Source organism: Aquarana catesbeiana, linkage group LG02 (assembly GCF_042186555.1).
Source record: "Aquarana catesbeiana isolate 2022-GZ linkage group LG02, ASM4218655v1, whole genome shotgun sequence".
NCBI lineage: Eukaryota > Metazoa > Chordata > Amphibia > Anura > Ranidae > Aquarana > Aquarana catesbeiana.
This window is the reverse complement of record NC_133325.1, coordinates 753,967,352-753,982,544: the sequence shown is the minus strand read 5'-3', so window position 1 is coordinate 753,982,544 and position 15,193 is coordinate 753,967,352. Positions and strand designations below refer to the sequence as shown.

Below are 15,193 nucleotides of genomic sequence, written 5' to 3'. Positions count from 1 at the left end.
TACACACAGTGTGAATGAGCAATTTGTTTTGTGGCTGGAGCCACCTGTTAAGCTGACCATACATTACACAATTTTCTTATTACATTTCCTTTAGATTTACCTTCAACTATGTAGTGAAAGGGCGTATCTGATTGCATACAAATTGAAAGTGTTTAGGTGTGTCATATTATATGGTTTTGGTAGAGCTGAAGGAAAATTGTATAGGAAAATTGTATAATGTATGGCCAGTCTAATGCTGGCCATACACTATACAGAAAATCGGCCGAACCCATTTTCGAAAAACGAACGTTCGACCGTGACCGCAAACGATCGTGCCATCATATAATGTCCGATAATCTGTTCAGTGGACATGAATAAATAATTTTGTGTTCGTTTTTTTACATATACCTAGTGCAGGCAGTTCGGACGGGAAACACATTAACCTTGCAATTTATCGTACGTTCGGCAGAAATTTTCCAAACATGCCGTTCGTTTTTTTCCCACAAAAACGTCACAAACGATTATCGATTTGTACCCACTAACTTGCCGAAAAACGAACGAAGTGTCCATACGAACGATTTTTCGGCCGATTTTTCGTATAGTGTATGGCCAGCATTAGTCTATGGGGAACACAACAGCTGTACAAACACAGCCGCAGGTCCTAATTTGACAATGGCTCCCACTGCTGTCTTAGCCAATGAGGAGGGAGAGTCCCCGGAGAGCCAAGGCTCTAATGCACATCAATGGATGGCGATAGGGCTCAGGTAAGTATTAAGGGGGCTGGTGGAGTTGCTGAACACAGAAGGTTTTTTACCTTCATGCCTTTAGAAGTACTTTAACGACTTGTTGCCGGGAGGGCATCCATGGACATCCTCAGGTTGCAGTGGTTATACCGGGATGATGCTTGCACCTGCAGGAATCATCCCAGTATGAAAATTTTCAGTGCCAATTCTTTTTCGAGCAGAAGTGATTTGAGTGGCTGGATAGCCACTCAATCACTTCTGCAGGTGGCAGAAAGGGGTCGCCCCCACCGCCTTTGCCGGGCTCCGCCGTCCGATCGCAGAGCCCGGGAGCGATGCGACCTGTGGCAATGGCTGCCCAGGACAGAGGGAGAGGAAATGACGTTGTTCCCCTCTCTCTCTCTCTCTAACCCCGGAAACAGGAAGCGATAACTATGTTGTCACTTCCGGTTCTGCCTCTTTCTTTACATGGCCATTAGGGCACAGAAAAACAACCGATCAGACTGAATGGTGTCTGATTGGCTGTATTGTCTAATAGACCCCACATCTCTCCATAAAGAGGACCTGTCATGTTGTTCATCCCCTATGATAGAAATAGTTAATCCAAAAAAAAATAAAAAAATAAATAAATTCTTCATCAGTTTAGGCCGATATGTATTCTTCTACATATTTTTGGTAAAGAAAAATAAATAAATAAAAATCGCAATAAGCGTATATTGAATGGTTTGCACAAACGTTATCGTGTCTACAAACTATGGGCTATATTTATGGCATTTTTATTATATTTTTATTTTTTGTACTAGTAATGGTGGTGATCAGTGATTTTTAGCAGGACTGCAAAATTGTGGTGGACAGATCGGACACTTAACTGACGTTTTTGACACTTTTTGGGGAACCAGTGACATTATTACAGTGAACAGTGCTAAAAATATGCACTATTATTGTACTGACACTGGCAGGGAAGGGGTTAACAGGGGCAATCAAGGGGTTAAATGTGTTCCCTGGGAGTGCTTCCTAACTGTATGGGGGATGGGCTGCCTGGGGAAACACACAGATCCATCATTTTTGCATAGCAGTAAGACAGGATCTGTGTGATCTCCCCTGTCAGAATGGAGATTTGCCTTGTTTACATTCCTGTTCTGTCACTGCAGGGAACGATTGTGGGTGGCCGGCGGACATAGAGTCCGCCGGACCCGCTGATTGGCTCCCCCGCTGGCCAGTGGACTAGCGCTCACAAATCGCCGTGTACGAGCCAATGTACAATTACGGCGATACGCGGGAAGAAGCCACATTGCCGCAGTACAACTGCGGCGGCTGGTCCTTAAGAGGTTAATAATAAAAAAAAAAGCTTAAAACGCCCCCGTCCAATTACAAAGGTTACTCCCGCACACATATGTAAACTGTGGTCGAACCACACGAGGTATTGTCGCAAATGTCAGAGTGACAGAAATACTTCTAGAGCCAGACCTCCTGTGTATCTCTATACTGGTAACCTGTAAAGGGCGTTTAAAGCATCTCCTATAGAAAATTTTAGGCACTGTAGTTTGTCGCCATTCCACAGGCAGACGCAATTTGAAATCGTGACATTTTGGGTATCTATTTACTCAGTGTAACAAAAACTTTTTTTATTTATTTAAAAAAATAAAATAAAATATAGGAATTCTATTGTGTTTTGTGTGCAATAAAATTCATTGAAGAACCGCTGCGCAAATACCGTGACACAAATAAAATAAAAAAAAAAAAATCCAAGGGCCTCTGCTAATTACATATATATATTTGGGGGTTCCAAGTAATTTTTTTTAGCATAAAAAGGTAGATTTTTACATTTAGGAGTGAAGTGTCAGAATTGGCCCGTATGGCAAGTGGTTAAATTCTTGCTGAATGGTTGCCAATTTAGGGCACGAATAACATTAGAAGAAAATATTGCGACTCTGCTTAAAAAAAAATGCTTGCAGGGGAGATTACAGAATGTAATTATATGATTAGATCTCTATTTGAGTTATGAGTCACATTTACTATGTATCTGAAAGTTTGCACAGATGAATAATGTGTTTAACCCAATATAGAAAGATACATATCATCCAGAAAGGTTGTTCCCCAATGGCTGATAATGTAAATACAGAACTCCAGGTTGTGGTTGATTACTGTCGGGGATGGGCTCAGCCCTTCCTTCTCTGAGCTGGCTGCTCAGCTGTCGGCGTCTAATTGCCAGCTCCTATCTCTACACAGTTACTCAGCTGTTGATGATATCCTGCTCATCAGTCCTGCCTACTTAAGCCGTCCAGTCCAGAGGAGCTCTGCCTTTCGCCTTGGTCACACCACAGAAACTCTCCTGCGATCATGTTCAAGACTTGCTTTGCTGACATCCCTTCTGGCTCCAGATCCTGCTTGCTGTTCCGCTACATTGATCCCTGACTGCTGGCTTGGCTGACTATCCGTTCCGGTTACTGAACTTTGGCTATGTTTTGACTACGTTAGTTCTTTTTACTTTTTCTATTAAACAAGTGTGATTCAACTGTACTTCTGTCTCAGCCTGATTTCATGGTTTCTGACAATTACATTGTAACAATTTATAGCAGCAATGCTGCTCACATTTCCCCGATTGAAGGAATCTGACTTCCTTAGTTTGGTACAGGCATCAAAATACTTAATGATAACATTTCTCAGCATTTTATGGTAGGGAGTTCTTCTTTAAGCAACTGCTTCCATATCAAAATCTTTCTTTTTTAAAATACACACTGTACTATTTTTCATTACCTTGGGCGCTAGTGGTGTACTCGTTCCCCACCACTAGGAGCACCAGTCAGACACAGTAAATTCACAGTCAAAATATGGTGAAGGGCAGGGCCCACCAGCAAGAGCTCTTGAAAGGGCTTCCCCCCACTTATCCATTGGGTATTTAAACACAGCCGTGTCCTCTACAGGAGTGGTTCTTAACCTCAGTCCTCAAGTACCATGTTTTGGAAATCTTCCCTTAGATAAAATAGCTCTCATCAATACTATGCCATTGATAATGATTTAAAGCAGCTGTGCAAAGTAAAGAAAAACCTGAAAACACGGCCTGTTGGGGTAATGAGGGCTGAGGTTGAGAACCACTGCTCTACAGGGATGGTACTGTAAGTGCCTTGTAAAGGAGGAACACAGTCTGCCACAAAATCCTTACAAAACTGGATAGGTGGTTTATAAGCTCTTGAGAGCAGCAAACAACTATAATGATGCCACCAAGGTCCATACAGAAATAGTTTGAAAGTGGACCAAAAGAAAAGTCTTTCCCCTCTTAGGAGTTTTAAATGACTCAGGACTTGAAATACAACTAGGCTTGTCCTCCAGTTTCAAAGTGGTGTACGGTGCATCAATCAAGAGCCAAAACAACCCACCTAAGCTTGCCAGTAACAGCAATAGACTGCGACTCCCCAGGGGCAAGCTCATCAGTGCAGGACTTAAAGCAGTATCAAACCCAAAACCCAAAATGTAATATATTGCAGCTTACCAATCAGATGTGGTAGCGGCATTTGGCTTTTTATCCCTCTGTTTTCACCTGTTGATCTGGCCAGTAACATATCTCCTTGGCCAGTAACATTCCCTTTTGGTATAAAAATTTTGCATGAATAAAAGATGATGAATTTAAATCACCCCTGTCAGTGTTAAGTGGTTTGTCTCATCCACATAAAGCTGGAGAGCTTGCGCTTTTCAAAAACAACAGACTTGCTGCCTGGATCACCAGATGAAAACAGAAGGCGGCCTAAAAAGTAAACTAATGTAGCCATGACATCTAAGAATTGGTAAGCTGCAACATAATAAATATTTGCTTTTGGGTTTATTACCGCTTGAAGGGACTCAGAATCAGACAGACTCTACAGTTGAGCTCAGAAGCCACTAGAGTGGTGGGCGAATCAGATACAGAAGCTGCTGGACAGGGAGCAGGAGAACTCATATGGACTCTGATCAGTCAGCAAATAACTGGGTGATATGTACTAAAGCATTGCATGCAGTGTTAAAAACCTCAGCTGAGTGGGCAGAAGAGCCAGCCACACCATACGAAGTTAAAAGAGGACTCAGAGGATGGGAGAGTTTTGAAGAGCAGATAGCAACATGACTCCAGGCTGCAGAAGGTGGCGTCTTCAGTAGGTGCAAGCTGTCACAGAACAGTTAGAAGAAAGTAAACTGGGAGCACATAGTAAAGCGGGACTGCCCACTGCGTGTCTAGGATTAGCAATGTTGACAACGCATGGTGGTAAGGCAACATATAGGCTCAGGGTAAGAGGCAAGGTGTCAAGTACTCATGAAACCCTGACAGCTGGTAGCAGGTGGGGGTTGGATGGCCGGAGGTAACCAAAGTCACTGTAGGCTTAAAGCAGGAATAGGTCAAAGTTCCATGTGGCTCTTTACAATTAGGAGCAGCAGAGAGATGCTGTCTGGACTGTGTATGGTGCCAAAGAGCATGAGTGCTACTCCACCTAGCAGATGATGTCAGCATTTCGTCCCACAGCATTAAGCCCTTCCATGGACTGGTGGGAAATGGAAAAATAATGGTGCCCAATATTCCGTGCAAATGAGGCATTTTATGATGCTCTAACAGACCACACTGATTAAGTTTTCAGAGACAGGTAAAGTGCTGAGGCAATGCCAGAACCTCTGGACCTGGAAAGTGCTCTGCGCTTAGTTTTTATCAGAATGGTCTCTAGAAAGTTCCCCATGCAGAATAAAGTGCAAAACCGCCACATCCCTACTATCCCTGCAAAATCAGGTCCAGCAGCTCTCCAAAAGCAAGGCTGAAAGACACCGCTTTAGATGGCTGCATCAGAGAGAAAACTAGAGCAGTGGTGTAGAGAAGAGTCTTCAATGAAGGAAAAAAAGAATATAGATTTGTCCCATCAGGAAACTTGCAAAAATGAGACATGCTAATAGCATGAGGGAGATATTATGGGCTGGCCTACAGTTTGTCAGTTTTAAATTCTCTAAGCAGTAGTATAACCCAATCTGCCCCTCATTGGGCGAAAAAAGACATTAACTAAGTGAATCGATGGCCACACTAAGGACATTCAAATTTTTACTGATTCTTTAATGGAAAGTTGAAAAAAAATGACTGAAGGTCCGCTTTAATCAGTACATGTGCTTAAAATTGAGCCTCACTGACCTCTATAGCTGCAAGCACTGGAGAGAAATCGATTCTCAAAATTCCACAGCAGAAGCACTAAAATAATTTAAGTTTCTCAGCAGCTCATCCCCACTCTATATTCCCTTACCAGAGAACCTATTCTGTGTCCTAAACAATAGGCTGTAAGGCAGGATGAGTTCCTGCTGGAAGGCAAAGCAGGGTGAGCTAAGCTGAGCTGCCAAGTTATTGCGGAGAAAGGGGAGTAGAGCTGCTGAGAGATAATAAATTCAGTGTTTCTGCTGTGAATGGAGTAATATATTGCTCCACAGTGCCTGTAGCTAAAGGGGCAACAAGCAAAGGTTTGTTTTAAAGATCATTTGCTGTGGTTAAGAATATGTAAATACTTAAACATCCAAAGCCCAGCAATAGGTTCAGTCTAGGGACAATAAAAGTACTGTACAATCCAAAAGGTGACACAAATTGTTCAAATTGATCTAAAAAAAAAAAAAAAAAAAAAAAAATGGAAAGAGGCAATCAGGATTAGTTTTAAGCAGCATACCGGAGTGAGCAAAAGCGGGTAGTGGCTGGATTACAGCAGGGGCTCCGTTAGCCAGAGGCGGCACTGAAGTACCAGGAACAGAAGACACTAGAGGAGGAGACATCCCTACTACAGGGATAGGAGGCATTGGCACAGGGGCTACAGCTGCAAGAGGAGGCATGGCAGTGATTCCACCTATACCTGCAAAACACAAAACAGAGTACCCTTAGACATACTGTATCAGCATTTGCACAATAATCTTTTGTCCCAGTGCTGTATCAATCACACACACACACACACACACGCCCCTGGAGAATGTGAAAGCCAGGGGTGTGATGAAGCAGGACATCTCGTTAATTGCTCAAACCAGGCAGATAGAAAGTGGATAGGTCAAAAGGTCCAAGTCAGAACATTCAAACCCTTAGAATATTGAAAATCTGCTAGATGGCGTTTACCAAACCAACTCACCACATAATACACCAATATAGAGAATTACTGTATACACCAGCGAGCAACAGCAAACTGGTAGAAGACTTCTACTGCATGAACCTTCTGTTAAAACACTCAGTGTGGATCAGTTCTGACTCAATACAATATCAAATTAATGTGCAATTGTGGTGAAATTCTTTGCATTATGCATTAGCCTGTCAATCAACAAAACATGTAGAGAGTTAACAGAAATATAAAAAGAAGGCAACAAGATGACTTTGCACTGTATACCTATCTTCCACTGTTAGAGGAACATTACCTGCTGCTGGGAACTGGTGGCCATTTAGGTTTGCAGCATACCTGCAGATTTCAGCCCTGCATGTTTTCAAAAGAAAAGCTACTCTTAACTGTACCTATTGAGTTTAGGTGTTTTAAAACGGATAGAGATATAGATTAAATATATATATATATATATATATATATATATAATTTTTTTTTTTTTTTTTTTACACACACACACACACACACACATATACACACACACACATACACACACATATTCATAAGGTGTTCAAACCCCTTTAACTTTTTTCAAATTTAGGAGAAGGGCCTTAGTAAGTGGGGTGACCAAGAACTCGATGGTCACTCTGAGCACAAGAGATCCTGTTTGGGGATGGTGCAAAGTTCCAGAAGGACAACCATCACTGCAGCCTTCCACCGATCTAGTCATCATAACAGAGTGGGTAGATGGAAGCCTCTCCTCAGAGTAAAACACATGAAATCCTGCTTGGAATTTGCAAAAAAAAAGAAGCAGAAGGAATATCAGACTGAGGGACAAGGTACTCTGGTCTGATGAAAACAAGATTGAACTGTTTCGCCTCAATTCTAAAGTTCTGGCTGGAGGAAACCAGGCATCGCTCATCACCTACCCATTACCACCCCAACAGTGAAGCATGGTGCTGGCAGCATCATGCTGTGGATGTGTTTCTCAGCAGCAGCAGGGACTGGGAGACTGGTCAGGGTTGAGGGAAAGCTGAATGGAGCAAAGTACAGAGATATCCCCAATGAAAACATCTTCCACAGTGCTCAGGACATCAGACTGGGCCAAAGGTTCACTTTCCAACATATAAACAGAAAAGTCAGTGCTACTACCCATACACCACATGGATAGAGCTCCCAGGTGTTCCAAAGTCGTTGGCTGAGTACAGTAATGTAGAAAAAATTATTCGCACTCCGGTTGTTGCTCTTAGGTTATGACTAAGGCCTTATAGGCTGAAACGCGTCAACTGACTTAATCTGCTTTTGTTTACTGTGGCCATTCAATAAAACAAAGACATTTTAAGAGCAACAACCAGAGTGTGGATCATTTTTTGTACATCACTTTCCAACATGACAGTGATCCCAAGCACACAGCCAAGACAACGCAGGAGTGGCTTAGGGACAACTCTGAATGTCCTAGAGTGTCCAGCCAAAGCCCTGACTTGAACATCTCTGGAGAGACCTGAAATTGGCTGCCCACCGACAGTCCCCATACAACATGACTGAGCTTAAGAGGATTTGCAAAGGAGGATGGCAGGTGCACAAAGCTTGTTGTTGCGTCATACTCAAAAAAGACTTGGCACTGTAATTTCTGGCAAAGGTGCTTCAACATAGTACTGAGTAAAGGGTCTGAATACTTGCGTACACGTCCTATTTCAGTTTCTTATTTATTAAATTAACAGACGTTTCTAAAATTTCTAAAATTTAGTTTCACTTTGTCATTATGGGGGAGTGCAGATTAATGATAAAAACAATGAACTTAAACAACTGCAGTATCAGACTGCAACATAACAAAATTGAAAAAAGTGAACGGGGTCTGAATACTTTATGAATCAGATGCGCTGCCGCCCTATTGTTTCCCCCGGTAATGGTGCCAACCCCATAGCGGGTGCTTTCGGGTACAGGGGAGAGAGCACAGCTACCCTCCCCTCCTTGATGCTAACCTGGAAAGCTACATGTTTAATGTCACTTCCAGGCCTGGCCCTCAATGTCCCCAGCCAGCATACCTGGAAAAGAATGTAATGTGATGTGCATTGCATTACATTCAGTCGAGCACAGGGGAGACAACCAGGCTCTTTTAGACCCTGGATGTCTCATTAAAGAGAACCTGTCCAAAAAAATCATCACAAAGGGGACTTTTTTTTTTAAATTGTAAAAAATTAAACTTGCATCCAAGCAGTTAAAATTCCCTCCCCAAAAATTTGAGGCCACCCCCACCCATACGAACGGGGGCGCCTACGCACGAAAACACAGATTGTGATACACGTTACATATCACCACGCACGCCAGAGAAAAAGCAATATTTCTAGAACCATATCACCTCTGTAACACTAAACTGATAACCTATAGGGGGCTTTTAACCACTTAAAGAGGAAGTAAACCCTGATGGGTTTTACTTCCTCTTTTGCTTCCTGCAAATTAAAAGCATAATGGGCTAGTATGCATCACATACTATCTCATTATGTGACACTTACCTGCAAACGAATCCATTGCTGTCCCCTGTGCAGGCTGTGTCCATCTTCGCCCCTCTTCCTTCCGGGGGCCGCGGACTCCGGCTCTGACTGGCCGGAGCCGCGTGACGTCACTCCCACGCATGCGTGCGGGGGCCGTCAGTAACAGCACACGCTGGGGGGAAGAAACGGCACGGAGGTCCGTTTCTTCACAGCGCATGCGCAAATTACGTCATCGGCCCACTACAAGCGAAATATCTCCTAAACGGTGCACGTTTAAGAGATATTTCCACTACCTATTAGGGTAAGCCTTACCTATAAAAGTCGGGAGGGAGGGTTTACAACCACTTTAAGGACCAGAAGGATTTGCCCCCTTTAATGACCAGGCCATGTTTTGTGATACGTCACTGCGCCGCTTTAACTGAAAATTGCGCTGACGCTTTACCAAAAAAAAAATTTAGGTCCTTTTTTTCCCACCAAAAGAGCTTTCGTTTGGTGGTATTTGATTACCTCTGCGGTTTTTATTTTTTGTGCTATAAACAAACAAACAGAGTGACACTTTCGGAAAAAAAAATTTTTTTTTTACTTTTTGCTATAATACATGTCAAAAAAAAGAAAAGAAAAAGAAAAGAAAAAAAAAAATAATATATATATATATATATATATATATATATATATATATATATATATATATATATATATATATATATATATATATATATATATATATATATATATATATATATATATATAATTCATCGGTTTAGGCCGATATATATTCGTCTACATATTTTTAGTTAATTAAAAAAAAAAATGGCAATAGGCGTATATTGATTGGTTTGCGCAAAAGTTCTCCTCTACAAAACTACGGGATGGATTTAAGGACTTTTATCTTTTTTTATTGTTTTTCTTAGTAATGGCGGCGATCTGCAATTTTTAGCGGGACTGCGACATTGCGGCAGACAAATTTGACCCCAAATGACACTTTTTGGGGACCAGTGAAATTATTACATTGATCAGTGCTATAAAAATGCACTGATCAATGTAAAAATGACACTGGCAGGGAAGGGGTTACCACTAGCGGTTAAGTGTGTTCCCTGAGTGTGTTCTAACTGTAGCAGGGATGGGCTGTCAGGGACATGACAGAGATCCCTGTTCACGATCACTGGGAACAGTAGATCTCTGTCATGTCACTAGGCAGAATGGTGACTCGCCTTGTTTACATAGGCAGCTCCCCGTTCTGCCTCTCCTTACCCCTATCTCAGGTCGCCGTCGGACAGAGTCAGCCGCTCTCGCGGCGTGCCGCAACTGCAGCGATTCGCACAGAGGAGCCAACCTGCCGCAGTACAACTGCGGTGGGCGGTCCTTAAGCAGTTAAAGTGTCACCTGTGGAAAATATAAAAAGGTACTGAAGTTTGTCGCCATTTCAGGGGCACACGCAAATTTAAGGTTTGACATATTGGGTATCCATTTCATTGGTGCAACCTCATCTATATTTTTACCAAAAAATTGGGCAATTTATTGCAGTTGGGTGCACTAAAATGGACTTTACCGTATTTTTTTACTGAAATTTAGCGTTTCCTAGAAGTAATGTCATGAGTAATCCAGTAATGTCATGAGACAAAAAATTGGAACTACCATTATTTTATTCTCTAGGCCAGGGATCTGCAATTAGCGGACCTCTAGCTGTTGCAAAACTGCAAGTCCCATCATGCCTCTGCCTCTGGGTGTCATGCCTGTGGCTGTCAGAGTCTTGCTATGCCTCATGGGACTTGTAGTTCTGCAACAGCTGGAGGTCCACTAATTGCATATCCCTGCTCTAGGGTGTCTGCCATTAGAAAATATATCATGTTTTGGGGGTTTTATGTAATCTTTAGGCCTAAAATTATTTAAGAATGTGTGCAAAACAATGCAAAAACGGCCCTGGCAGAGAAAGGTTTAAAACATCAATCATCTGAGACCATGTAAAGAACCCCGTTTAGAAAGTTTGGGGCTTCTTGCTATGATGTGGACATGTCTATAATGAGTTTGAATAAAATATTAGGAATTCAGGCAGGGGCGGTACATTAATATTAGGGACAGTTTACAACACACGGCCAGTGAGGAAAGCTACAGAGGTTACAATTATTTTTTGCAGAGCATCAGAACTAAATGTGCCATGCTTCAGTTTCCCTGCAGTGCTGGTCACATGTCTAGGCATTTGGTCAAGTTTAGGATTTTGTTAGAATTTCAAGGAATGCCTGACATTTTTTAGAACGTTACTTATATTCAGTATGACAGAAGAAAAGACAGTCAACAAGTGTGCAGGCATGCTGAACTGCCTTTTTTAGAAGGCCCAACAGCCTCGATAAGAAGCAAAAATGCGATGGAATCATATGGTTTTAAAGTTTATTTGTAAAAGAAAGATCTGTTGTAGGTATACATTACTAAATATCAGTTTATAAATGTGCAAACATTAAAAATTAAAAAAACTGACCAAAATCAGAATCAAGCTACCATTTTATTTTAGGGTCACATCTTTTAAATACAGTGCTTTGAAAAAGTATTCACACCCCCTGAAATTGTCCACGATTTGTCATGTTACAACTAAAAACGTAAATATATTTGATTGGGATTTTATGTGACAGACCAACCTAAGGTGGCACATAATTGTGAAGTGAAAGGAAAATGATTTTCAAATTTTTTTACAAATAAATATGTGAAAAATATGTAGACTCGAACGGGTTTTCTTCCAAAATTGTATTTGGCTCCATCCATCTGCCCATTAACTCTGAACAGCTTCCCTATCCCTGCTTAAGAAAAGCATCCCCATAATAAGATGCTGCCACCACCATGTTTCACAGTGGGGAAAATGTGTTCAGGGTGATGTGCAGTATTAGTTTTCCGCCACAGAGTTTTGCTTTTAGGCCAAAAAGTTAAATTTTGGTTTCATCTGACCAGAGCACCTTCTTCCATGTTTGCTGTGTCTCACAAACTGCAAACGGGACTTCTTATGGCTTTCTTTCAACAATGGCTTTCTTCTTGCCACTCTTCCTTAAAGGCCAGATTTGTGTCCTGTGGACACATTCTCCCACCTGAGCTGTGGATCTCTGCAGCTCCTCCAGAGTTACCATGGGCCTCTTGGCTGCTTTTCTGATGAATGCTCTCCTTGCCCGGTCTGTCAGTTTAGGTGGATGGCCATGTCTTGGTAGGTTTACAGTTGTGCCATACTCTACATTTTCAGATGATGGATTGAACAGTGCTCCGTGAGATGTTCAAAGCTTGGGATATTTTTTATATCCTAAACCTGCTTTAAACTTCCCCACAACTTTATTCCTGACCTGTCTGGTGTGTTCCTTGGCCTTCATGATGCTGGTTGTTCACTAAGGTTCTCTAACAAACCTCCGAGGGCTTCACAAAACCACTGTATTTATACTGAGATTAAATTACACACAGGTGGACTCTATTTACTAATTAGGTGACTTCTAAAGGCAATTGGTTTCACCAGATTTTGGTTAGGGGTATCAGAGTAAAGGGGGCTGAATACATATGTACCCCACACTTTTCACATATTTATTTGTTAAAAAATTTGGAAAACCATTTATCATTTTCCTTCTGCTGCGCAATTATGTCCCACTTTGTGTTGGTCAATCACATAAAATCCCAATAAAATACATTTACATTTTTGGCTATAACATTACAAAAGGTGGAATAAATTCAAGGGGTGTGAATACTTTTTCAAGGCACTGTAGAAACCTGGTAAAAACACAAACCAAAAAGCTCACCACACACATTAAAATCTGATTGTAAAATCCTTTAGCTCTACCAACAACTATGTAGTGCAAATGCCTGCCTAAATGGATACAAACTAATTGGATAGGTTAGGCAGGTCCTCAGATTATATAGTTTTGGCAAATCTAAAGTTATTTTTACAAAGATTGTATGGTCAGATTGGAACATGTGGAGATTATATAATAATAAAAAATATATACTACTATACCAGTAGTCATAACACAGCTGAGCTCTTATAGGGGATAAACACACTATGTATGTATGTATGTATGTATGTATGTATGTATGTATGTATGTATGTATGTATGTATGTATGTATATATATATATATATATATATATATATATATATATATATATATATATATATCTATATCTACACACACACACACATATACACACACATATACATACATACACAGTGTGTATATCCCCTATAAGAGCTCAGCTGTGTTATGACTACTGGTCAAAAAATTACAGCAGTCAGCTCTCTGCCAAACAACCATGTAAAAGAAAATATCTATGTAGCTTTTATGTATACTGACCAAAACTGGCAGGATTGGGCACAGACACTGGAGGCTTCAGCATGGCAGCAGGGAGGGCGGAGGGCAGTGGGTAACCTTGTAGTTTTAGCTTGATCAGTTTCATTGCTATAGAGAATTCCAGCTGGTCCATTTTACCATCATTGTTCATGTCAGCCAGAGCCCTACGGAAGAACGAAAATCAGAACAGAAAAATGATCAATTCATTCTCTGCTAACAAGACGGCTTTGCCATGGTTACCAAAAAAGCTACAGGTTTAATCTATGGAAATGCAGAAGACAAAAATGCGCCGCATGAGATTATTTCACTCTAGAACACAGCTGACAGCTGGAACTGGCCGTGGTGTGAATCGTTTTTGCTTTTTATTCCACATAGAATATATAATGATAGTGCGTGTTCTAGCAGGTTTATAGGAAAAATATGCAGAAGCAGAATTTGAATAGCCGACATTGATAGTGATGTGCATTTTACTCTTTAGTGCTCATTTTGTAACTTTTCACAAAATTCTCTCCACAGCTGTCAATCACTGGGCTCACAATCCATTATTCTCGCAACAAGCAATACTACTTTGTAACACTGGGAGAAAAGAAAAATTAAGACATTACAGTCAATGGAGAGAAGCAACGTTTACAGAGGACATGGGGCTGCCCTAAGATTATTACATGCAGCTCTGAGCTGAGGACTAAATTTTCATCCTAAAAACGGCGTCTGCGTGTGCGTCTGCGTGTGCGTGTCGAAGTATAGCTAAACTCAAAAGGTAAATGAACAGACAGAACCAATCATGGCTTTCTTTTGCCACATGTCCCATTTGGGAATATTTCCCTTGACTTCCTCTTGTAAAAACAGGAAAATCTCTCCAAAGAAGGGGCATCCCATCTTACCCGACCATAAATCACATATACCCATTGGAAGATATTCCCTCTATTTCTCTACTGGGGACAACTATAATCCTGGATTTTCCATTAATTTTAGTCCTGGTGACAATAGTCATCGGGACAAAACAGTGAGTGAATATTCCTAAATCAGACACAGGATGCAATAAGACCGGAGATTGAGATTGGGCTCATGTAAGTATAAGGGGGGCTGTGGGGGAAGGGAGAATGGAGCTGCAAACACAGGTTTTTTTTTTCCCTTAATGCATATCATTAGGGCAAAAAAAAAAAAAAAAGAAAAAACCTTCTGACTTTAGAACAAGTTTAAAATGCTTTCAATGCAACTTTCTTGTTATAGCAGTTAAATGGCAAAAGAGTCACTTTATTTGATTGCTAATCTGTATATTAATAGCTCCCCCAGACTAATAAAAATGAAACAAAAATCGTAAATGGCTTTTATGGAGAGACCTATACAGAGCTGCCTTTGGAAATGATTGAATCATTTTAATTTAATAGACTGGATTACTTTTAAAAAAATGGGAGAAATACAGACACTTGCTTTGATACAATAACATAATATCATTATTTTCTATCAATTTAAAAGGCAAGATAGGAATAAAATAAATTGTAGATTACAATCAACCCAAATAAAATTTGATTATACTAAGAAACAATCGTTCCCTGCATCTTCTATTCATAATTATGTCATATATTAGTGTCATTCCCCATTCAGCTC

At 40.9% G+C, this 15,193-nt stretch overlaps 1 protein-coding gene across 5 annotated transcripts in view; it reads right to left on the bottom strand.

Moving 5' to 3' along the window:
• ITSN1 (intersectin 1) overlaps positions 1-15,193 on the bottom strand; it is a 260,698-nt gene that overhangs the window by 160,172 nt on the left and 85,333 nt on the right. For 4 of the 5 annotated variants that reach the window (XM_073617164.1, XM_073617162.1, XM_073617165.1 and 1 more), the window contains 2 exons: positions 13,589-13,749; positions 6,377-6,556 (listed from right to left, as the gene is read on the bottom strand). In XM_073617164.1, the coding sequence (XP_073473265.1) occupies positions 6,377-6,556; positions 13,589-13,749 (341 nt within the window). The remainder of the gene's footprint in view (positions 1-6,376; positions 6,557-13,588; positions 13,750-15,193) is intronic. The other variant, XM_073617166.1, reaches the window with a different exon arrangement.